This window comes from Mustela putorius, unplaced genomic scaffold (genome assembly GCF_011764305.1).
Source record: "Mustela putorius furo isolate JIRA1106 unplaced genomic scaffold, ASM1176430v1.1 tig00000193_pilon_pilon_pilon, whole genome shotgun sequence".
Classification (NCBI taxonomy): Eukaryota; Metazoa; Chordata; class Mammalia; order Carnivora; family Mustelidae; genus Mustela; species Mustela putorius.
The window spans coordinates 1,414,526-1,437,772 of NW_025421309.1; the positions used below are offsets into that span (position 1 = coordinate 1,414,526).

Below are 23,247 nucleotides of genomic sequence, written 5' to 3' on the forward strand. Positions count from 1 at the left end.
ATCACCTGCAAAGGATGATTGTGAACCATGTGGTTTTCTAAGGCTGAATGGTTGAGAGCACAGATGCAGTTTCTGTTTTGCAGGCACTGTGTACATTCAGTCCTCAACCCAGAACTGGATTGTGTTCCAAAGTTGATCTCAGTTATTTGGAACTCAGATGGCATTTATGGTATAGATTTAGAATTATAAGTGGTGGGCAAGTTCCCAGCCTAGACTGAAGAAATGTGTTTAATTCACAGCCACAGGTTTTTCACCTTTTCATGGTGATAGTGGAGTCCTGTAAAACAGAGGGGAGGAACCGTGTTCTATACCGACCAGCCTGTGCTGGCATCTGGTAGCCTCCTGCCCTGGCAGCCCTCCACAGGCTTCATCCTCCTTTCTTCATTTGAAGCTTCTGCTCCCCTGTTAAGCTGTAAAGCATATGGTTCGAATTCGTTTCTACTCATGTGTTCCTGGATTGCCACAGTCACTTCTAGGCTACCACTGTTTATCAGTGTTAGGATGACTGTGGGCTTTAATTAGATTATTTTCCTCACATCTCTTTACCCTTTCAGAGGTACAGTATTAATATTTTTATTGTTGTTAATTTCTTTCTTTTTTTTTTTTTAAGAGGAAATGCAGAGTGGGGAGAGGGAGAGAGATTATGCAGGTTCCACACTGAGTGCAGAGCCAGACTCGGGCTTGATCTCACAACCCTGAGATCATGACCTTAGCTGAAATCAAGAGTCAGATACTTAACCAGCTGAACCATCCAGGTGCCCCAATATTAATACTTTTAAAAAGGAATATTCCTGTTATAGACCATCTCTCTAAAATTTTGGCCTTCAGTCAGTGCAACAAGGTTTCAGGGGAAAAGTTGAGTTAAGGTGTGTGGATCAGGGAGAGCCTATATAGAGAGGCTAGCTCTCATACCTGGAATCAGGAAGAAGCCCTGCCTGCTTTTGAAAGGTTCTTCCTGTTACCTCTAAAACAGTTCGTCTGCTTTTTTTTTTTTCCTGAAATATTCATGATCCTTTTTTTCCATCCCTTTCCTTTTGGAAACCACTCTGGAAAGGGTGTTAAGTTTTAGCAGTGACTTGGTTTCTGTGATCTTTGACAAGTGGATCAGGGCAGGGTATTGGCTGTAAATTGGGTCGGCCTGTACTGGCCAGAGCTAGGCACCGATCTCTGTATTTCTGTTCCCTTATAAACTCTTAACCAAAAAGCCTCTTCAAACAATAAGAAATAATTCACCTCTCTTTTCGTTGTTGCCTTTTTGAGGGGTTTGGATTGTCTGGTTTCCAAGAACTCATTCAAACATTTTTATGTATTAAGTATTTTACTTACTTTTAAAATGTGTAATAGTTTAAAAAATATGTTACAGACTTCCTCTAGCCCTCAAATGTATAATTCCTTTTATTTTTTTAAAGTAATATCTATGCCTAATGTGGGGTTCAAACTTACAACCTTGAGATCAAGAGTCATGTCTCTACCGGCAGAGCCAGCCAGGTGCCCCTCAAGTATATATTTTTCAATACTGAATTCCATGTGGGACTGAGCTCCATGGGGGTTGCAAGGTAGGTGTTGGAGAGTCAGCATCTATGGGACATGGAGTTGAGGCCCTAAGGGTGTATAAAATAGCACTTGGCTGATTTGGAACAGGTGTAATAGTGAGGAGGAATAGTGTAAGATGGATAGAGGAAATGGCCCAGATTATGGAAGTCATGATAATAGACTATATATTCTATATATGTAAAATATAAATATAGCTTTGATGTGGAGTTACAAAGGTAGATGAAAATGTAATTTGTGGATGTCACTAGTGTTAAGGATTCCTCTGAATTATATTTTGCGTTAAATGATTAGAAATTTAAAAATAAATACCTGTATGGAATTATTTTTCAGTTTGTGAAAGTGAGACCTAATACCACTATCTTTCACATTCCTTGAAGGCAGAGAGTACTCTACATTTTCTGTGTCTCCTTTCCCAGCATGCTGCCTGGCACACAGTAGGTGTCCAATAAATGTTAGTTGAATAATTGAATTTCAGTTTTAATGTGATATGCTTGTGATAGAGATGGTCAGTCTTCCCATTTTACTAGACGATGAATGTATTAAAGGGGGCATTTTCTGTGGTGTGGAAGGATTACTAATTGTACACATTTACTTATTAAATTATTTAATGGTAATCCAACCCCATAATTTACATTATAGATATGTAACCAAAGTGTGTGTGTGTATGTACATGTTTGTTTATTGGAACATGTTTTATTTATAAAGCACATTTTGGAGCTCTAATCACAGCATGAATTCTGATGAAAAACAGGGTGACATTACATATTGGTGCTCCATTGCAAATTTACCGACTTCTTGAATAAATTGAAAATACTGGTAGTTTGGGGTTTTTAGGTCTTTTGTTTTTTGGTTTAGTTAGCAGCTTTTATTTTAGAAGCAATTGAAGTAACATCCCTGTGGAAGCATGCTTTCATCTGGTGAGTTTTTCTTAAAATAGCTATGAAAAGAACAGTAATTTGTATAAAGATGAGGATTTGAAGTTAAGGTAGACATGGAGAAAATTGAGCTCTCTTTCCTTTCTCCTCTCGAGTTTCTTATTCTTTAATGCATTGACTGGCTGTTCAGTGTCCCCAGTGGGTCCTGAGGGCCCTCCAGGCCAGCCCGAGGGGAATCACAGAGAGCTATCAGCCCTTTTTAGAGGCTCCTGGGCTCCAAGGTTTTAATGTGTTTGCATTCATCTGACTTGAGAAATTGACAAAAACTGGGTAGGGCAAACTATGTAGTATTCCAACTGTTGAATCATTTGGGGGTTCATTTGTGCGTTTTTTTTTTTTTAAAGATTTTTATTTATTTGACAGAGCGAGAGAGAGCGCATAAGCAGGGGGAGCATCAGAGGGAGAGGGAGAAGCAGGCTTACTGCTGAGCAGGGAACCTGATGTGGGACTCCATCCTAGGACCCTGGGATCATGACCTGAGTCGAAGGCAGATTCTTCACTGACTGAACCACCCAGGTGCCCTCATTTGTGCATTATTAAAGTTTGAAAAACCATAGGCCTTCATTTATATTGTATTAGTGATAGGTGATCACAAAGAAAGAATTGTTTTGTAGTTGTAATAAGTGATCCTAAAAATTGTAGGGGCACCTGGGTGGCTCAGTTAGTAGAGCATATGACACACACTCTCTCTCTCTCTTTTTTTTTTAAGTAGAGCGAGAGAGGGCATTGCCCGCACAGGGAGGTGGGGAGGGAGAGAGAGAATCTTAAGCAGCTCCACGCCCAGCATGGAGCCGGCTGTGGTGGCTCAGTCTCACAACCCCCTGAGATCACGACCTGAACAGAAAGAGAGTCAGATGCTTAACTGATTGAGCCACCCAGGCGTCCAGAGCAGTTGACTCTTGTTCTCATGGTCATGAGTTCAAGCAGCATGTTGGGCATTGAGCCTACCTTAAAAAGAATCGTTTTGCAATTTCGTGCATTTGTGTGTATGTGTATGCGTGTATTTCTGGCAATTTTTAGAGATTACTACTAATTTTAAATTAGGTTTTTTTTTTTTTTTTTTTTTTTGCTTGTCTGTTATAAATACAGTCTTTTAAAAGAGTATTAGGGATGGGAAGCCCCCTTATCTTTATGCTAGTCTTCTACTCAAAATGCTTTAAAGAGGATTCTCTTTTGAGGCATATAGCAATTCTTTTTTAGTTCTGTTATGCAGTCCGATTAATTTAACATAAAGAATTGGCTGATTTTCTTTTCAAATCTTCATTCAGTTTGGAAGGAAAGTAGAATTGGGGGTTGTGTTACAGTTTTGCCAACTAAGGCTACTAGAAACTGCTTATAATAGAATATTCACTCCCAAAATACTTAGCCCAACTGTTTTCTCCTCAGAGAGGGCTTTATTTGTTTGTCTCACTTCGAGGTATTTTCATTTTATTGGTAAAATGAAATGTATGATTTTTCTTTTAAGAACTGAGGTCTTTGGAAGGTAGTGGGTGGTGGGAAAGTATTTATTTGCTAGTAACTGCATTTTCCTCAGTGAAGTTACATTCTTCCCATTTCTTATACTTTGTTGTAGAGACTGATACTCTGTGGGGGTTTTTGTCCTCTACTCCTTTTGATAAGAGGTGTGCAGATAACAAAATAATTTGTATTTTTACAAAAAGGATCAGACAAAATGATTTGCCCAAGGTGGTAAGATTTTAAGAGTTATACTTTCCTATTTCTATAGGGTATCTGAAAATTCTGGAGACCTAGATTTATATTTAAACAGTATTAATTCATTTTGAAATCACAAGCTCAGTATGTTTACCTTCAAGCTCTGGATATGTCTGTGGGCAGAGTACCTTAATTTTAAGCCATGACTCGTTATTAATCTGAAAAGGAATGATACATAATTTGAATTTTTTCCCTATTTTTTTCTTTTTTCAAACACCCTACTCATAGGGAGAAGCCTTTTTTATTTGGGGGGGGGGTCAGAGAGAGAGAGAACACAAGCGGGGAAGAGGCAGGCAGAGGCAGAAGCAGACTCCCCGCTGAGCAGGAAGCCTGATGTGAGACTCAATCCTGGGACCCTGGGATCATGACCTGAGCCAAAGGCAGAAGCTTAACTGACTTGAGCCACCTAGGCATCCTGAGAGAAGGCTCTTTGAAGTTACTACTAAGACGTGGTTCTTTGCCCTGGCTATCGACTCCCTCTGTGTGTGCTTCTCCATCCCAGCATTTGTCATAGCAGCACATTAATGTTAGTGTGAATGTTTGGTTATAATGCATGTCTTTGAGCAGATTGTAAGCTGCGTGAGAGCTAGAGCCGGGTCTCCTTGCTCAGCATTGTGTCTGCCATGTCTAGCATGATCCCAAGCACATGACCAAAGGTCAATAAATATTTGAATAAATGATTGATGACGAGTAAAGACCTATTCAGCATTCACAGTTGTGTGTTTGTGTTGTTTGTATAACCCTGTGAGTGCTAGTAACTAATTGAGTTCTCAGTGAATTTTGTGTCTTTTATTGGAGGATTGTGGGCTGGCTCCCAATGAAAGAAGCATTTCGTATTGATTTGTAGGCTTCAGATTACAGTAGGCGCCCTAGAATAATATGCTAGTCGTCTGTTTTGTAGATGAAGAAACCAACAACCATAGGACAAAAATGATTTAATGGTTAAGTGACTTCCTACTCTATCTGGCTGTTCCCTTAAAGCATTGTCAAAAGTATATGTTTTGTCACTGCCCAGGGTATAGGGTATTAAAAAGGGAAGACAGATTTTTCCGTGAAAGGTGATTACTTTGTTTTTTTGACATTGCTCGTTTTGTCTGTGCCTACGCTTACGAAAATCTTCATAAAAATGTCTTTTAAAAAAACTCCCAAAGACCTGGGAATCCAGTAATTTTGTTTCCTGGTACAAGTATAGTGATAAAGAATTACTAAAATTTTATCCCAAGAGTAACTCCATCTGACTAAGTGCGAGAAACAGACTTAGCAAGTTTGAACAGTCATACAGTGTGCTTTTCACCAGTTGTTGATAAGAGAAGTAGGTCATCGGTACAGAAAGAGTATTTTGAAACACATTCATCATTAATTTTTAAGTGAGATTGCTGGGTCAGTCATGTCTGTAAAAGTTCTGCAGTTGATAGGAGAACTCTTGGGACTAATTTGGCTCTTTGATGAGAAGAGGTTCAGCTTCTGAGACTAGTCTCCTGTGGTACGCTTGAGGGAGATGGTATAGGCTCTGATTCCGATCTGCAGTGTTCTCTGGGCAGCGTTCTCTGCATGCCTCTCTGTCTCTGTGAGGGAGGTTTCTTATGCAATTCTTTTTTCAAAGCTCCAGGGATAGGGAGAGGTGGTTGTGTTTATGGAGATGCTGGTGATAAGCAGCAAATTGAGAAAATATGAGGGATAGTAAACATGTCATCCTTGCACATGACCGTAGGAAAAAAATCTGCTCTTATTTTGGTAGTGCAGTAACAAAAATATACTTCTGTTGTTGAAGAGCTGGAGATGACCCCTAATACCTTAAAATCTCATGTTTTAGCACCTGTAAAATTTCTGTAATGTCATTATTTATTATATTTTAAGTGAGTTAGAGGTCCTATTAGGGCATCATTTAGTTGATAAAGGGTCTCTCTTTAATTCAAGTGCGAGAGTTAATTTGAAGATTTTTATTTATTTTTATTTTTATTTTTTATTTTTAAAGATTTTATTTATTTAGATTTTTATTTTTTGTATTTAGGATCTTTATATGTTGCTATTTTGCTGTTCATATGCTGATTTTATTTTTAAAGTTTTGGCTTTATTGAGGTATAGTTGACATGAGATTGTGAGATGTTTGAAGTGTACCTTGTGGTGATTTGATTTATGTTCTGTAGCTCATTCCACTTCTTGTCAGACCTCATTTTTAGCAGTCATTTTCATAGCTTCCCATTCTACTCCAGATCATCAGTCAGTGAGTGTTTATGTCACCATCAGGGGTCCTTCGCTTCTTTCTCTAACAGCTTCATAAAATGACTACAGAATTGCAAAAGGTAAAAGTAGGAGTTCTTAGAAAGCTTTAGGAAGTATAAACCTGTTCACTATACCTTGCCTTTTAGAAATTGCCCTTGATATATAGATTTCTAGCTTTTTATGCGTGTCCTTTTGTGCATTTTTCTTAGACAAAAAAGTGCATAGTCCTCTGGCATTAAGCCTAAGGGTTTTCAGTTGGAAGTAAAGATTTGCTTCTTTTGGCCTATTTAAAGCTGTTTGTCTCTCAGTCTTTGAATGTTTACAGCCAGTTTCTATATTTTTATAAAATGTGAGCAAAATGCGATTTCATATTTAAAAATCGCACAAGCAGGCCAAGTGGAACTGTGAACTGTTGAGGCAGTGCCGCCACAGAAGAGCCCTGAGTGGCATATTGGCTGACGTGGGAAAGCCAAATTGTATGTGTGATGGGGAGTTTATCATTGAAAAAGTATGAAACTTCAGGGGGCAGAAAGTTGAACTGCTTTGTATTTTGTGGTTCAGGGTCATTGTGTCTCTCTAGAAGTCTTTTATCTTTGGGCAAGTCGCATAATGTATCTGTGCCGAAAATGAAGGGCCTGGAATTGATGAGCTTTGGAACATTTTCCACTCCAGGCTTCTGTGAGGACTGAGCCTGGATGCTTCTTGGTGGATCTTGTGTTTTCTTATTGTTCTTTCCTGGAAAGGTTTAAAAACTAAAATGATAATGGGTTACTGAATTGAAACAAAGTACATTTGTAATTGATGCCTCCTTCTTGGTATTTTGCCTATTATCTGTATGAATAATGGTAATGGGAGGAAACTACTTGGAAGGCAGGAATGAGGGTGAATTTCCCCCTTTGTTCTTGATGTCATAATAAATTTGAACCAACATCAAGGCTGTTGCTTACTTGGAGTCCGTTGTCTTAAGTGGTCAGCTGTTTTTCTAGGGGGGGGGAAACGGTGGTTTTTTTTTTTCCCCAGCACCTCAGTGTCGTCAGTGGAGTCCACATCTCTTTCAGCCATAGCTGCCGTGTATGAGTTCTGTTGTGTATCTGACTTTCTTTTGTGCTTTGTAGGAAATGTTGCATGTGGTCTTTTTCCTTCTTTTTTAAAACAACTTCTGTTCAAGTAGGTAAATTTTGGCATATTTTTTTCTTGGAATGTGTCATTTATGAATCTGTTAAGAATTGGCTGCAGTTAAAATGATTTGTTAGATGCATTCAGGTGTCACTGGTAGATTTTATTTAAGAAAATTCAAAACACCTTGGTCATCTCATATCCACAATTGGTGAATGTTGAATTTTTGTATTTAATCGGAGCATCTCCCATATTTGCTTTGCGTCTCTGCTCTTTTGTGAATGTCTGTTCTACATAGGCTTACATATTCCATTTCCAGCTCCCTAAAAGCAATTTTAACTATTTGTATTGCCATTTAAATAGCTGTTTTTAGGACATTTGTTTCCTCATCTGCGATCTTACTTGTCATTTTCTTTTAAATAATGCATTCGATCTCTCCCACATTGAAAAGTGCCTGCCATTAAAGCAACAACTTAGAGGGAACATGTTCTTTCCCTTTTGGGACATTCTGGAGTCTTCTGTGGTTGCTGCTGGCAAAGGAACACTCTGTGAGCACTGGGGTAATTGATGCTCTGGAAGAGTCTCAGCAAATGTGCGGGGCAGGATTTTGCTACTAGTAGGGGTTTTCCTGTATGTGTTCCTAGCAGGATGTGTTTCCTTTCATATGAACCATAGAAATACATCTGCTGGAATCTTTAAACAGATAACTTCTCAATAAACAGGAAAATGTCAAAATTGTGATCATTTTTTATGAGATGGATGGAAGTAGACAGAATAGAGAAAATATAGTAATATTTACTCAGGTGTTTTGAGTGTATTTCATTTGGTACCATTACAGTATAAACACCCTGTCTTGTCTACATTTTTTCATCTAACACCCAACACATTTTATTTTTATTTATTTATTTATTATTTATTTGACAGACAGAAATCACAAGTAGGCAAGAGAGGCAGGCAGAGAGAGAGACAGGGAAGCAGGCTCGCCGCTGAGCAGAGATCCTGATGTGGGGCTCGACCCCAGGACCCTGGGATCACGACCTGAGCTGAAGGCAGAGACTTTAACCCACTGAGCCACCCAGGTGCCCCACCCAACACATTTCTTATATGGCCTATGAAAAAATTTTCTAGGTATAACTTGGCAGTACCTTAATTGAGACTTTACACTCCCCTAGAGGTTAAGGATTAATCACTGACTGTAAGATGGCAAGTTTTATTCTGAGTATGACTTTTTGCAAACTTTCCTCTGACACTTAAAAAGTAAGTTTGGGACACCTGCTGGCTCAATACATACAGCATGCAACTCTTGATCATAAGAGTTGTGAGTTCAAGCCCCATGTTGGGTATGGAGATTCCTTTTAAAAATAAAATCTTTAAAAGATAAAATAAGTCCCTAAGCCACAGAGATAGACTTCATTTTTTTTTTAAAGATTTTATTTATTTATTTATTTGACAGACAGAGATCACAAGTAGGCAGAGAAGCAGGCAGAGAGAGAGGAAGGGAAGCAGGCCCCCTGCTGAGCAGAGAGCCCGATGTGGGACTCGATCCCAGGACCCTGAGATCATGACCTGAGCTGAAAGCAGCGGCTTAACCCACTGAGCCACCCAGGCGCCCTAGACTTCATTTTTAACAGCTTGTTCTTGGTTAAGATGATCACCCAACATGTAAAGAAAAATTTTTTTTGTTTTCTTAGATGAGCTGTTAAATATTGTGAATATCTGTAGTTAGCTTTTAGATTTTTTTTTTTGAAGCAAAAACAGTATATTATCAACTCATCAGAAATCTTTGTGGCACCCTGTCAGCTGAGATTTTGATAGGGATTGCATTAAATCTATTGATCAGTTGGGGGAGTGTTACTTTTTTTTTTTTCCTTTTAGTAGGCTCCATGCCTACTGTGGGGGCTTGAACTCATAATCCTTCGCTCTATCAACTGAGCCAGCCAGGCTTCCCGGGAGTATTGTTATGTTAATGTTAAGTATTCTGACCCATCAATACTGGATTGGATGTCTTTCCATTTAATTGTGGTCTTCCTAATTTATTTCAGCAGTGTCTTGGAGTTTTTCACGTACTTCCTAAGTATTTTATTCTTTTATTCTTTCTGATACTGTTGTGAATGGAATTGTTTCCTTAATTTCATTTTCAGATTGCTAAGAGTGTATAAAAATACAATTGATTCTTATGTATTGATCTCTTATCCTGCAACCTTGCTGAACTTACTCAAATAGTTTTTTAGTAGATTTAGTATTTTCTGTATGTAAGATCATGTCATCTTTGTTCAGAGATAGTTTCATTTCTTCCTTTTCAATCTGAATGCCTTTATTTCTTTTTCTTTTCTTATTACCCTGGCTAGAACCTTTAGCACATCACTGCATAGAAATGGCAAAAGTAGACATCCTTGTCTGGTTTTCCATTTTGGAGAGAAGGCATCTTTCATCATTGAATATTGTGTTACCTCTGGGTTTTGTCTTGTTTTTGTTTGTTTGTTTGTTTGTTTTAATAAGTTTGAGGAAATTTCTTTATATTCCTACTTTGTTAAGTGTTTTTATCAGGAAAGTGTTGGATTTTGTCCAATGCTTTTTCTGTGTGAGATGATTGTACAGTGTTTGTTTTTATTTGATTGATATGTTACATTATTTGATTTTCAGATGTTGACCCTACCTTGCATTTCTAGGGCAAGTCCCACTTGGTCATGGTATATAATCCTTTTTATAGGTTGCTAGATTAGGTCTGCTGTATTTTGCTGTATTCTGCAGTATTTTGCTGAGGGTTTTGCATCTGTGTTTATGAGACTTTTTTTTTTTTTTTAAGGATTTTATTCATTTATTTGACAGAGAGCGATCACAAGTAGGCATAGAGACAGGCAGACAGAGAGGGGGAAGCAGGCTCCTTGTCGAGCAGAGAGCCTGATGCGGGTCTCTGTCCCAGGATCCTGGGATCATGATCTGAGCTGAAGGCAGAGGCTTGCCCTGTATTTACGGGACCTTGATGTAGTTTTCTTGTGATATCTTTCATTGATTTTGGTATTAGAGTAATACTGCCCTCACAAAATTAGTTTTGGAGGTGTTCTGTTCTTTGGAGGAATATGTGAAGAATTGGTGTTAATTCTGTAAATATTTGATAGGCTTCAGTGATGAAACCATCTGGACCTAGGCTTTGTCAGGTGGTGCTTTTATTTTTTAAAAGATTTTATTTATTTATTTGACAGAGAGAGAGATCACAAGTAGACAGAAAGGCAGGCAGAGAGAGAGAGGGAAGCAGGCTCCCTGCTGAGCAGAGAGCCTGATGCGGGACTTGAACCCAGGACCCTGAGATCATGACCCGAGCTGAAGGCAGCATCTTAACCCACTGAGCCACCCAGGCGCCCCAGATGATGCTTTTAATTATTATAGGTATCAATCCCTTTATTTTATAGAAGAGGAAACTGAAGCTCAGAAAGATTAAATAATTTGCTAATAAGTGGCAAAACTAGGATCTTAATCTGAATGACTTTATGTCAAGTTCTAGGATAGTAACAATAGCTGACATTGACTGCGTAGTTATGTGTTTCTAACCATACAAGGTGCTCTGACATATTAATCTCCTCCTACAATCCTCATACCAAGTGCTCATTTAATAATAACTTCAGCTTCATATGTGTTGCACCCATTTTCAGATTGAGAATCTGACACTGACTTGCCCTGTTGAACCTTGGCCAGGAAGTAAATGATGGACCTGTGCCTCTCACTCAAAGGGCTGTCTGACTCTGGAGCCTGCCCTCTGATTGCTTTTCTCTGTAGTACTCAGCAAAAGCAGCTGTGCCATGTGTGGACAGCTGACCCCAGGTCAGGTTCAACCTTGATTGTAAATGGGCTCATACTGTCCCTCAAGTTCCACTTGGACAGATGTGGCTTCCATCAGCATAGAGCTCTGGAAGTACTGCCTTTTCTCACTGACTCTGCTGTGTAGCTAACACTCTTCTCCATGGTTGGAGCAAAAGAACCTGTGTATCATTCTGACTCCTGTGGTTAGGATGAAAGTAAGTTGTCACCATGCGTAATACAGAAATGATTTCTAAAGGTATTTTAGTACAGATGTCAGCCAGCAGATTTGCATAATGTCTTTCACTGAGGACATTCAAAGCACTTTATATATTTATATTCATATTGTTGGTGAGATTAGATGGTGTCTAGCCTATTTGAGTAAAGAGGGAACGTTGCTTCTCTTTTTTAAGTTAAAGGCCCTCCTCAGATGTCCTTGTGCGGTTGGAGGGGCTGATTGAGTGGTGGAGCTCACAGAGGGAGATGAGGTCTCATCTGTACAGTGGGATGGGTAGTACCCAGACTTGTCAGCTGGTGTTCCAGGAGCCTAAGAACAAAGGCCGGGAACCTGCTGTACAGACCCAGGTTGTAGGTGGTGCTTGCTCATACCTGTGCTCACCTGTGCTTGCTGATGTTTTACCCAGGGCCTGCAGCCTGGCTTCTGCTGAGGCTGGCATGGGGCAGTCCCCTTACTGTGCAGCACTGGAGGAGGGTATCTGAGTGTCTAGCTGCTCTTAATTTAGGCTTTCACTCAATTTTCTCTGCAGCCTGTTTTCCACATCCCTGTCTTCAGAGATAACACAGCTATTCCTCTGAGTGCTCTGGGATTTCACTGTGAGCTTGGGCAGGCATCCTTTTGTGAGCCTCTCCTTCTGAGGCCCTCAGCTGAATGGAGAACATTCACACTTCAGTCATTATATGTGCATGATCTCTTTCTCTCTTCCCAGATTTTCTTGTCACATTTACTCTTCAGCCAGGCACCCCCACATTTGCTCTTTCGTAGGCTTCTTTCCAGTGTTCTTTGTCCTATCCTTGGTGTTACCTACTTTCCTTCCTTTACTGGCATTTTATTAGGATTTCAGGAAGGGGTGGAGATAAGTATATTTCTTTTGTAAATTACCTCTTCATGTCCTTTGTATAACTTTCTACTGGGATTTTTATGTTTTGAATCTGTAAAAACTTCATACATGAACAATAATAACTCTTTGAAATATGGTGCAATCCTTCCTTTCTTCTCTGTTAACTTACTGTTGAAACATTTGCTGGAAGGTACCAGTGGGGAGTTTAGCTTTTGCTAACTTGTGCAGATGGCTATATAGGGAAATGGATCCAGAGACCATCTGGCTGTACATTGACTTCTGTATGGATGTGATTTTCTTTTGGTTCTCACCAGCTCACGGAAGCTGTCTTACCTATTCATACTTGAGAAATACTCACGCTATTCCACAAATGACAGACTCTGGCCAAGTGGAAGCAAATCCTTTGCCATCTCCTCTACCAAATGCTCTAAATGTATGGTCCTGGTAATCAGCTGGAAAGTTCTGGCAACAGCTGGGCTGAGGAACACGGGTGCTCAGTTGCCTGCCAAGGGTTTGTTGCCTCAGCCCAGCCACATGCCCTAGACTTGGAAAGAGGCCACTTTTGCACATGCCTTGGAAGGGTAGAAGGAGGCTCTGGCAAGTATAAATGATCTTTCTCTGCATTTAGCAGTGGGCCCAGAGCCATGAGGAAGAGAATCAGAGGGAAGGAATTAGCAGCAGCCCACCATGTGTCCCATTTGGCATGAGTAGACAGGTGTTAACCTTCCTATGCATGGTGATCGGGGTGCTGGTTTTCAGCTGAGTTGTCAGGTTTGACAGTGTTCCATTTCCTCTCATGTTTTCTCCTTCTGTCCTAGCCAATATGAACAGAATGCCCTGCATATTAGCAAACAGGAAAATTATATTGGCTGCAGCCTAGGGAACCTGGATCAGGTGAGGCCTTGTGATCCTAATGCACGAAGCTTTCAGTGCACATGTCTCTGGGATACCTAGTGGAATGTGGAGTCTGAAGTGATCTATGAGGAAGCCCAGGAACACCAGCTTGGCATCACTTCCCCTTTTCCAAGTCCCCTGGTTACTTGGGAAGTGGCTGTGGTGAATGATCAGTTCTGACATGAAAACCTGTCCATTTCCCCTCCCTGAGTTTTTCCTTTCCTTTGTCTGACTACTACTGCTACCATCATTCTGGAACTTTCTCAGGCTTGTTTACTGCCACAGTTCAGCCAGCACCTTGCTTATAGCTTCTTCCCATCTAATATGTCCTGTGCTACTGTTAGACCTTTTGTCATTCTGAATAGCACTTTTATCACATTGCTTTCTGTTTAAACCTTTGCTGTTCTTTCCTAGGCTCTGGCTTTTGACCTGTCTGGCGCCTTGGTAAAACTCCTGTTAGCACTTAGGACCAGAAGTCCTGTTTTAAGGTGCTCTGATACTCTTCCTATGTTGGAAGGCTTTTGAAGACAAGGATGGTTGCTTATGTTTCTTGAATTTGCCACTACACATAACTGGTCTTAGGGCACAGTCCTCAGTGAGAGAGCTGATGTCTGGGAAAAATGCTTAAAACTGAAAAATCACCTTGGCACACTGAGGAAAAAGCCACAGTATCATAACTTTTGGGGGATTTGCATTAACTTCAGATTCACCAGATGACTTCTCTTTGGAGTTTCCTTAGCAATGAAAGGAAAAGGTTGGAGTGAATTATCTTCCAATTCCTACCCAACTCTGAAAGGCTAATTTTCCCTCATTCTTTGCCTTGATCTTTCTCCTGAAATTAAAACTGATGAGCTGTTTCTGGATCTTGAGTTAGGAATTTTTCATTTCTTTGTAATTCTTTCCCTGACGCATTTTGTTTTCTCTGAGTATGTGCTACTCAAGGAAATTTGGGTTTGCTATTTGGCTACTTTTTAGGAGAGCAGACAAAAATGCCATATTCTGATTTTTTTTTTTTCTCTCTGTTTGGATTTTAATGTACTTTTTGCTCTTCCACAGACACAATGAGGCGAGTGGTACGACAGAGCAAGTTTCGGCATGTATTTGGACAAGCGGTAAAAAACGACCAGTGTTATGATGACATCCGGGTTTCTCGAGTGACCTGGGATAGTTCCTTTTGCGCTGTCAATCCCAGATTTGTTGCCATTATCATAGAAGCGAGTGGGGGAGGAGCGTTCCTTGTGCTCCCTTTGCACAAGGTAAGTAATCTGATTTTCTACTCTCTGAGGCACCCTCTGGTAATCTTGATTTATTTCATAATAGAGTGACGTGGAGGATTGATAGTTCACTAAGAATTGTGTGACTGTGGAGACCATTAGACTCTGATATAATTGAGGCTTATTCCACACACTTCACTAACTACATCAGTTTTTTTCTTAACAGAATCATCAAACAAAATGATAAACTCTATTTTGGGTATGCCTTCTCTGGATGAAGAGATTATTTTAACAATGCTGTGAGCATGGGCAGGCACAGGCATTTTATGATTTGATTAGTAATCATGCATTTTTTACAGAAGTTTTTTCAAAAAGTGCAATTTTTAAAAGAAGGAGAAATTTTTTTTTTTTTAAGATTTTATTTATTTATTTGACACAGAGAGAGATCACAAGTAGGCAGAGCGACAGGCGGGGGAGAGGGGGAAGCAGGCTTTCTGCTGAGCAGGGAACCTGATGTAGGGCTCGATCCCAGGATCCTGGGACCATGACCCGAGCCAAAGGCAGCTGCTCAACCGGCTGAGCCACCCATTTGCACCTAAAAGAAGCAGAAATTAAAAAAAAAAAGATTTTAGGGACGCCTGGGTGGCTCAGTTGGTTAAGCAGCTGCCTTCGGCTCAGGTCATGATCCCAGTGCCCTGGGATCGAGTCCCACATCAGGCTCCTTGCTCCGCAGGGAGCCTGCTTCTCCCTCTGACTGCCTGCCACTGTCTGCCTGTGCTCGCTCGCTCTCTCTCTCTCTCTCTGACAAATAAATAAAATCTTTAAAAAAAAAAAAAGATTTTATTTGAGAGAGAGCAGGTGTGCAAGCAGGGGGAAGAGCAGAGGAAGGGGGAGAGAGAGAAAATCTCAAGCAGACTCCACACCCAGTGCAGACCCTGCTGCAGGAATTGATCTCACAACCCTGAGATCATAATCCGAGTCGAAAAATCAAGATTCTGATGCTCAACTCACTGAGCCACCCACCTGCCCCTGAGCAGAAAATTTTAAGTTAATCTTCTTCTTCTTCTCATCCTTTCTTTTCCTCCTTTCTTTTCCTTCTCCTCCTCCTCCTGTGAGGTCATGAGGATGGAGACTTTTTGGTGTTTTGAATGATAAATGGGATGAGACCTTAAGAAAATGTTACAAGCAATGGGGGTTTTAAGTCTGGACAAGACTGAGTTTCAGCATAGAATCTAAGCAGTGCAAGTAAGTGGTAGAAATAAAGGATCTTTACTGAAAGTTGTTATGTGTGACCTTCAGCCTTACTGGGCTTCCCAGTCTCCTGACCTTAATCCCTTCAGGGAGCCCTCTCCAATATGGGGGGAAAGATAGGAGATTTGTGAATTTTTGATTGTTCTTGAATATTGTAGAGGGCTCTCTGTACTTGCTTTAACAGGAAATCCCAGGACTGCAGATAAGTGGGGCGTTGGGAGGATGGGCATGGAGAGAGCAAGCGAGCCTGCAAAGAGTTATTTTCTGGTTGGGTTCTAGGAGGAAAATAAGCTTGGTGACTCCTGAGTTCTAATGATAAGGGCTCAGGACTGGTGAGGATGCAGGTGTTGGGTCACATTACAGCTGTTTCTACTCTGCTGAGAACCTTGGGTCTCCATGAGTCTGAGCCATGTATATTAGGGGTAGTCATCATGATGGCCTGGGTGATTTGGAAAGTGGTTACAGTAAAGTGAATTTCTGTCAAAGTATTGTTTCCCATTCTATTTTGATGTTTTTTCCTAGGGAAAATTCTCACTAGGAAAACTTCTAATTCCTCTATACTTTACTTTCTCTCAGATCCTCATGACTGACTTATTTTAACATCTGATTTTTACTTTAGTGGCCAGAATGATGTGATATTATACAATAGGACCGTCTCACTACAGAAATAGTAGATGATGCCTTTAGGGAACAGATTTGATTAGTGTTTCCACATGTACCTTCTTACTGACAGAGTTGTTGATTACATTTTATTTTATTTTTTTATTTTTAAGATTTTATTTATTTACTTGACAGACAGATCACAAGAAGGTAGAGAGGCAGGCGGAGAGAGAGGAGGAAGCAGGCTCCCTGCCAAGTGGAGAGCCCGATGTGGGACTCGATCCCATGACCCGGAGATCATGACCTGAGCCAAAGGCAGAGGCTTAACCCACTGAGCCACCAGGTGCCCTGTTGATTACATTTTAAAGGAGACTCTTTTCATTCAGTTGAAATTTTAATTTTCTACTCAGCTTTATTTTGTGGAGAAAATTAATGTTTAGTGGCAAATAATGTATTACAGTATTACCACTGCTTACCTGATGTAGAGCGGGAGTTTGAATTCAACGTCAGCTGTGTGTGGTTGGTCTGTGGTGCCCATCTGAGAGGCTACCTTAGCTGAGATCAGGCAGCGGAGCACCATGATGTATTTTGGAGTTTGAGTTTTTATTCTCCCTTTTTATAGAGTGAGAGATCTATTTAAGAATGACTAATTTATTTGCTTATTTAGCTTCCAAGAAATGGGACAAGCCAATTAAGCCCAAACTTTTAAACGGTTAATCTTCCTCTCAGTTCACATAGTCTTGAAGTTCCACATCCACATAAGGCTGTGTGGCCATATCTTTGCTTTTACAAACCACGGGAAGCTTTGAGTTTCATTTATGTAATTTAAGGGAGACCTATATGCAGTTCCTAAGTGAACTGGTTTTTATGATTTTTCACTTGCATTAGTATTTTGTTCTTTTACCAGTTGTATAGGAATTAAGGTAGAGTAAGTTGCTTTAAAAATTGCCATGTTTGGAAGAAGTGTTAGTTTTTGGAGGAGCCTTAAGAGTCATTTTCCCAGACTTTAATACGGTCTGTGTGGCTTTGCTCCTTAAATACTAATTTGTTTTGGTGGAGGTGACATTGGCATAAACTAAGCCCAGCCATCGGAAATAAGGCCAGTACTTGGTATTAATGACTTTTATAATTGATGGGTTCACAGGTACTATGTGGGATTTTGTGTATTACAGTGTCTGTATTTTAGCCCTGAGGGTCAGTGTGGCATAGAGGAAGAACACTGGCTTGGCTCAGTCACAGACTTGTAATAGGACATGGATTTGTCACTCTTTCCTTGCTACAACTTCAGTCTTGGGACAACTTTGAAATAGTTTTATAATGAGGTGCTGCTTTTGTTTAAATCTAAAAACAACCAAATTCTTACATATAGTGTGAAGCGATACTTGAAATTAAGATCGCATGAAATGATGCTCTTGGGAGCCCAATACATTTGGGCTCCAGTATGTGTTGTCAGTGGTCTGGGATTCCTCTAAACATGAATTGTAGGAGATGGGTATGGTTTTTAATAACTACCTCAGAGACTTTTGTTAATGCCCCCCCCAGCCCCTTTTTTTTGTGGTTATAAGCAGGCAGGTAAGTTTTGGTGGTGCTTTTTGGGCTCTCTGTTCATATTAATACCGAATATGCATGTACTGATCTTAAGACTTATTATGACTCTTCCACAAAGGTTCCTATTTAAAAACATAGCCTTCCATGAATTTCTCTTCAAAGCTGGTTAGTGTCGGCAGCAAATAGGGCTTCTTATTGCTACTTCCTGAGGTTTGTGGTTAGTTTCTGGGAAAATTGTGATCTCTGCGGACTTAAGTGTGAAGAGTAGTAGGGATAAATACATTAAAACACATACATAGCAAGAGGCAAGCTTAGGAATGGATGTGTGTTTATTTTAAGTGTATGGTTTATGAGGTTTTTGTTAAGGTTTTATTAGGGAAAGTGGGATTGTAGGAGATCCCTGCTAGAGGACTACAGAAGGTACTCAGCCCTGAGGTGGGGTGGTGTAGATTAGCACACGTGGTGCAGGATCTCTTTCGCAATGCTCTCATCAAGCTATGGCATGCCATGCTGTCATGACTTTCAAGGTGTGGCTTTATACATTTTCTTATTATTTGGTCTTTCAGAGGATGAATAATAGCAGTCTTGCAGAACAGAAGTTTGCTTTGTGGTTTTGGCTGTAAGGGTTTTTCGCCCCACGATTACGCAAGCTGCCTTGTATCAAGAGCATACAGGTTTCAGCTCCCTGTGCGCTGTACCGTGTGGGCACGAACAAGCCTCTCCTGTGTGGAGTAGCCGACTGGTGATGTGGGATAAGGCGTTCCCATCCCTGTCGTGAACCCTGGTGGCTCATACACACCAGTGTTTGTGGGAAGGTGCATGTGTGTGCGCGTGTGCACATACACACTAAAGCTTCAAATTACAGGGAACGTGTAAATCCTAACTTAAAACAAGGGTGGGGGGAATTAATTAGAATTCTGTGCTCTTGATCTCTTAACAGTCCTTAGGTGGAGGGTACAAATCGGAGGGCTCCCATCTTCCCTAATTGCTTTCTCCCTTCCTCCCTTGACGATTCTTACTTTGGGCTGTTGGAACTATGGCTGACTTCATCCTCTCAGTAACTGCCTTTGAGGTAGCTCTGCGCTGGGCTCGGGAGGGCTGGTTGTGGCCAGTCCTCTTTCGCCCTTTTGGTTAACTATCCCCTCTCCTTCTAGCTTCTCTGGTATGGCTGTGCAGTACCTTCTTGCACGTAGTTACTTTTCTCCCATTTGTTTTTGGAACCGAGTATAGGAATATTTGTGACATGGCTTTATTTATGTCTGTGAGCTATCTTTCCAACTCATCTGGTAGTCTTTCTCAGCTAGGGTTTTGTGAAAGAATTCAGTCCCACGGAAAATCATTTCAATAAATATTTTCTTAATTCTCTTCAAGGATGGGGCATGCTATGCCTTCTAGATGCGTGGGAGAGAAATTAATTCAGTACATATATATTTGCTGCCTTAGAGCATTAGGACTTGCCAAGGGCTGCTTTAGAGTGTTATTCTGTCATATTTATTGAAGAAATCTTGATTCCTTTCAGTCAGAATTCTAAGTACCTCTTCTGACTGTTCAGTATCCAACTCAGATGTTATTTCTGATTCACTGAATCAGTGAAAATCATCCTTTGGCTTCCCTTGGCTGCTTATCCATGCTGCTGGTACCACGTCCTGCATCATTCCATTGTACTGTAATATTTTTGTAGCCACTTAACAGATAAGGGGAGAATGATTACAGTTACATTCTCTTGATCTTTTGACATTCACTTGCATGGAAGATGCAAACCAGATGACTGTGTGCTAGACCTTCAGGATGGCCTCCAGAGATTCTCACCTCCTTCTGTTCATGCTGTAGTATGGTTTCCTCCTGCATTAAACAGGGCTGAACTCTGTAACCACTGGGATATGGTGGAATTAATGGCGTGTGACTTCTGAGACTAGGAACTGGAAGCATGCTGGCTTCCACTTTGTCTCTCTGGGATGCAGCCTGCTTTGAGGAGACCTGAGCAGTTCTGTGGAGAGGTCCACGGGACCTTCCACTGATCGTCTGCGTTGCTTGACCAACCCTATGAGTGAGCTGTCTTGAAAGTTGGATCCTATGGCCCCGGCTGACACATCACTCATGAGAACCCTGAGCTAGAACCACCCAGATAAGATACTTCTGAACTCCTGACCCCCAAACTATGAGACAATAAATGTTTACTATCTTAAGCAGCTAAGTTTTAGGGTAAATTATTAAGCAGCGATTTGATAACTAATTCATGTATTCTCAGAATATAGCGCTTAACTCATCATGTAAGATCACACAATGCACGAATAAATGAGTTACTTACAGTCACCTTAAAGGCCTTCTGGGAGTTTTAGGCACTCTTTTTTTTTTTTTTTAAAGATTTTATTTATTTATTTGACAGAGAACACAAGTAAGCAGAGAGGCAGGCAGAGAGAGAGAGAGAGAGAGAAGCAGGCTCTGCACTGAGCAGAGAGCCCGATGCGAGGCTCGATCCCAGGGTCCTGGCATCATGTCCTGGCATCAGAGGCCTTAACCCGCTGAGCCACCCAGGCGCCCCAGAGTGCATTTTTTTAAATGCACTCTTTGCATGTATCTTAAACTTTCTATACAGAAAATAAATATATGCAGATACATTTTTAAATAAATCTTAAATGAATAATTGAGAGGTTCTATACAGTAGCAAGAGGTTCTGTACAGTAGCAGTCTTGTCTTATGGCAAGATTTGGTTATCCTGTGTTCTATGATACTATCCTATAACCTAAAAAGATTGTGTTAATAAGGTCATAGTCACTGTCCTATGTATAACTTCAAATTATGTTGTTTTTGGGAAAAAGTCTGGAATGTTAATACTGATGGTGAGACTGACAGTGGTATTTATTTTCTACTTTAATCATTACCTGTTCTTTCTTCAAAATGTTTTGCAATGAATTTATTACATGTAAAGGTTATTTTTTAAAAATTGTCAGTAATATTATCAGAGCATGTGTAAAGAGCTAATTGTTCTTTAAGCCTTAATGAATTCTAAAACAGTACTTCAAAAAAATCATATTCGTTCGTTCACATACTCATTCCTTAGATATTTGAGTACCTCCTTTGTGCCAAGACCTGTGTTGGGCTCTTGGTCTTAAAAAGCTTTGGTAACAGTTGACTTTGATCTCTTTGATGGGGAGCTTTGTGTGTACATGAAGTTCTCTGGCACGGTGATGAGAGATGAGTTCCAACTGAGGCTCTTAAGTCAAGGAAGACATCACAGAAAAAGTTCTGCTGGAATTCAGGCTTCTGCACGTAGGAACTGGGGATGAAACAGAAGAGCTCGGCTGATTTGCTAAACTGATGAATTTGAAGAGGTGCTCCGTTCCCAGCAGGACAGAGAATCAAGTGGGAGCCACATACCCTCTTCAGATTCCAAGATTTCTGGGTGTAGAGATGGGGGCGTTCAGTGAAACTGGTGAAATGGAATGTTCGACTGGAGGGATTAAGAGGAGGTGAAGGATCGCTTTTTGGTCGAAAAACCATTTCTTTTGTCCTTTTTGTTCCATCACTTCCAGTGTAAATAGTGCAAAATTAGTGTTTTCCTTCATCATTAAATGGAGAAGAACCAGAAAATAAGCAGCACTCTCCATTTTAGGATATTGTCGTAACTGGATCCACATAGCATCTTTCTTATGTCTTCTTTAGGAAAAGGCAACATCGACTTCATGTCATCTTCATAAGAATATGACTCCAGAATGACCTCAGAATGTGCTTGGAGGGTCCCCTTCCTAAATGGTCTTAGTTGTTGCATGAGTAGGGTTGCTGTCACACCTGTGTTCTGCAGGTGTGAGGATTAAAGCTCAGACTGAGTGCGGGCTCAGAGCTCCAGGGTCTTTGTGGATTAGAACCTGGGCCTCTTGGTCTGTATTTGATTTGTACATGTGTATTTTTGAATAACATTTTCCCCCCCACTGAGTGTGAAAGGTTTTTTTTGGGTGGGGGATGTATAGAAACTGGTCTAATTGATACTTAATCTTTTGCATTCCTTCTTTTTCTGCCATTAGAATGCTTAATAACAAAAACACTAGCTTGTCAGGGCTTTGGTTCTGTCAGCTCTGAGAATTATCTTAAGGTCTGGAAAGTACTGGACTTGTTCCCTGCCTCGAGGAGACAGCCACAGTGAGGAAATCGCTGCACTTCACATTATGGAGCGCTTCCTTTAAGCGCCAGGCACCGTGCTGATAAGTGCCTTCTTTCATGCACTAGTTCAAAAGGAATGGCAGTCTCCCGATGGCGCTTTTCTCTGTGACCCCCCCCCCCATCACTGCCGGCACCTGCTGGATTTGCATTGGCTGCATCTCCCCCTTACTGCACACTCCTGACACGCGGTTTTCATTCCCACAAAAAGCAGTGCTCCAGTTTGGACAAGGGTAGCAATGCCAGTAGCCCTTTGTACAGATGTGGGCATTTGGCACATGGTCGCTTTGGTGTGACGGGCAGGGAATTTTATTCAGTGCCAGCGTCTTGATGTGTCATGGGATGCCCATTCACTGCCTCCTGAAATAGACGCTGTCTGATGCGCGGAGCACCTTACACTGTCAATTGTATGGGTGGTGAAAGGCTGCAAGGCGGGGGTTGGGGGGGTGGGGGATGCAGGGGGACGGCACCAGGTGCAGAACAATGACTTCCAAATTATGTCACGAGCTGCCAGCCACACGAGCGCTGCACGGCCTCATTACCACATGAAGTGCCACAGAAGGGCCCTTTCATTTTCTCCCAGTGACTGTTTTCCACAGTCTTGCTATGGGGGCTTTTAGGGGGTATACCCTGCTCACCCCCAGTTAACAATGGAGCACAAAGTCCTGGCAGAAGGAACCTCACAATGTACCCTGGGGCTATTTTTGATTACAGTGAGTGGTTGTGACTCAGAGTGTGCCCTCGCCTATGACGGCTTCCACCCTCCCCTCCCAGTCCTCCTCCCCTGGAGATGAGCAGGCAGCCTGTCCTTTGTACGTTTCCTTGGCTGGCTTTTGCTGCTGCTGCTGCAGTTCACTGATATGTCCACAGCAGCCGGCTTGTAGGCCTGACAGGGTTTTTACCATATATGGCCATCAGAGCTCTGGGGCTGTCAGCTGGCCAGGATAATTTCCTTCCTTTGCTTTGATTGGCTGCTTGGTGGCTCAGAGAATGGTGGGATCTGGGAGCATTTGGTGAAGGGAAGCCACTGAGTCAAGTGCAAAGAACGTTTAACTCTTTGCTGGTTTTCTGGAGCTCGAGTCTGTGCTGAGCACACAGGCAAGTGCTGCTACCAAAAGCCCTCACTGTATAAACATTATAACCCAGGTCTGGCAAAGCAGTAAAGAAAAG

General features: G+C 41.1%; 1 protein-coding gene across 1 annotated transcript in view; it reads left to right on the forward strand.

Annotated features, from left to right (window-relative positions):
* Positions 1-23,247, forward strand: part of CORO1C (coronin 1C) — a 74,701-nt gene that overhangs the window by 9,787 nt on the left and 41,667 nt on the right. Inside the window, exon 2 of the mRNA XM_004779086.3 lies at positions 14,366-14,565. Coding sequence (XP_004779143.1) covers positions 14,371-14,565 — 195 coding nt within the window. The 5' untranslated portion in view covers positions 14,366-14,370. The remainder of the gene's footprint in view (positions 1-14,365; positions 14,566-23,247) is intronic.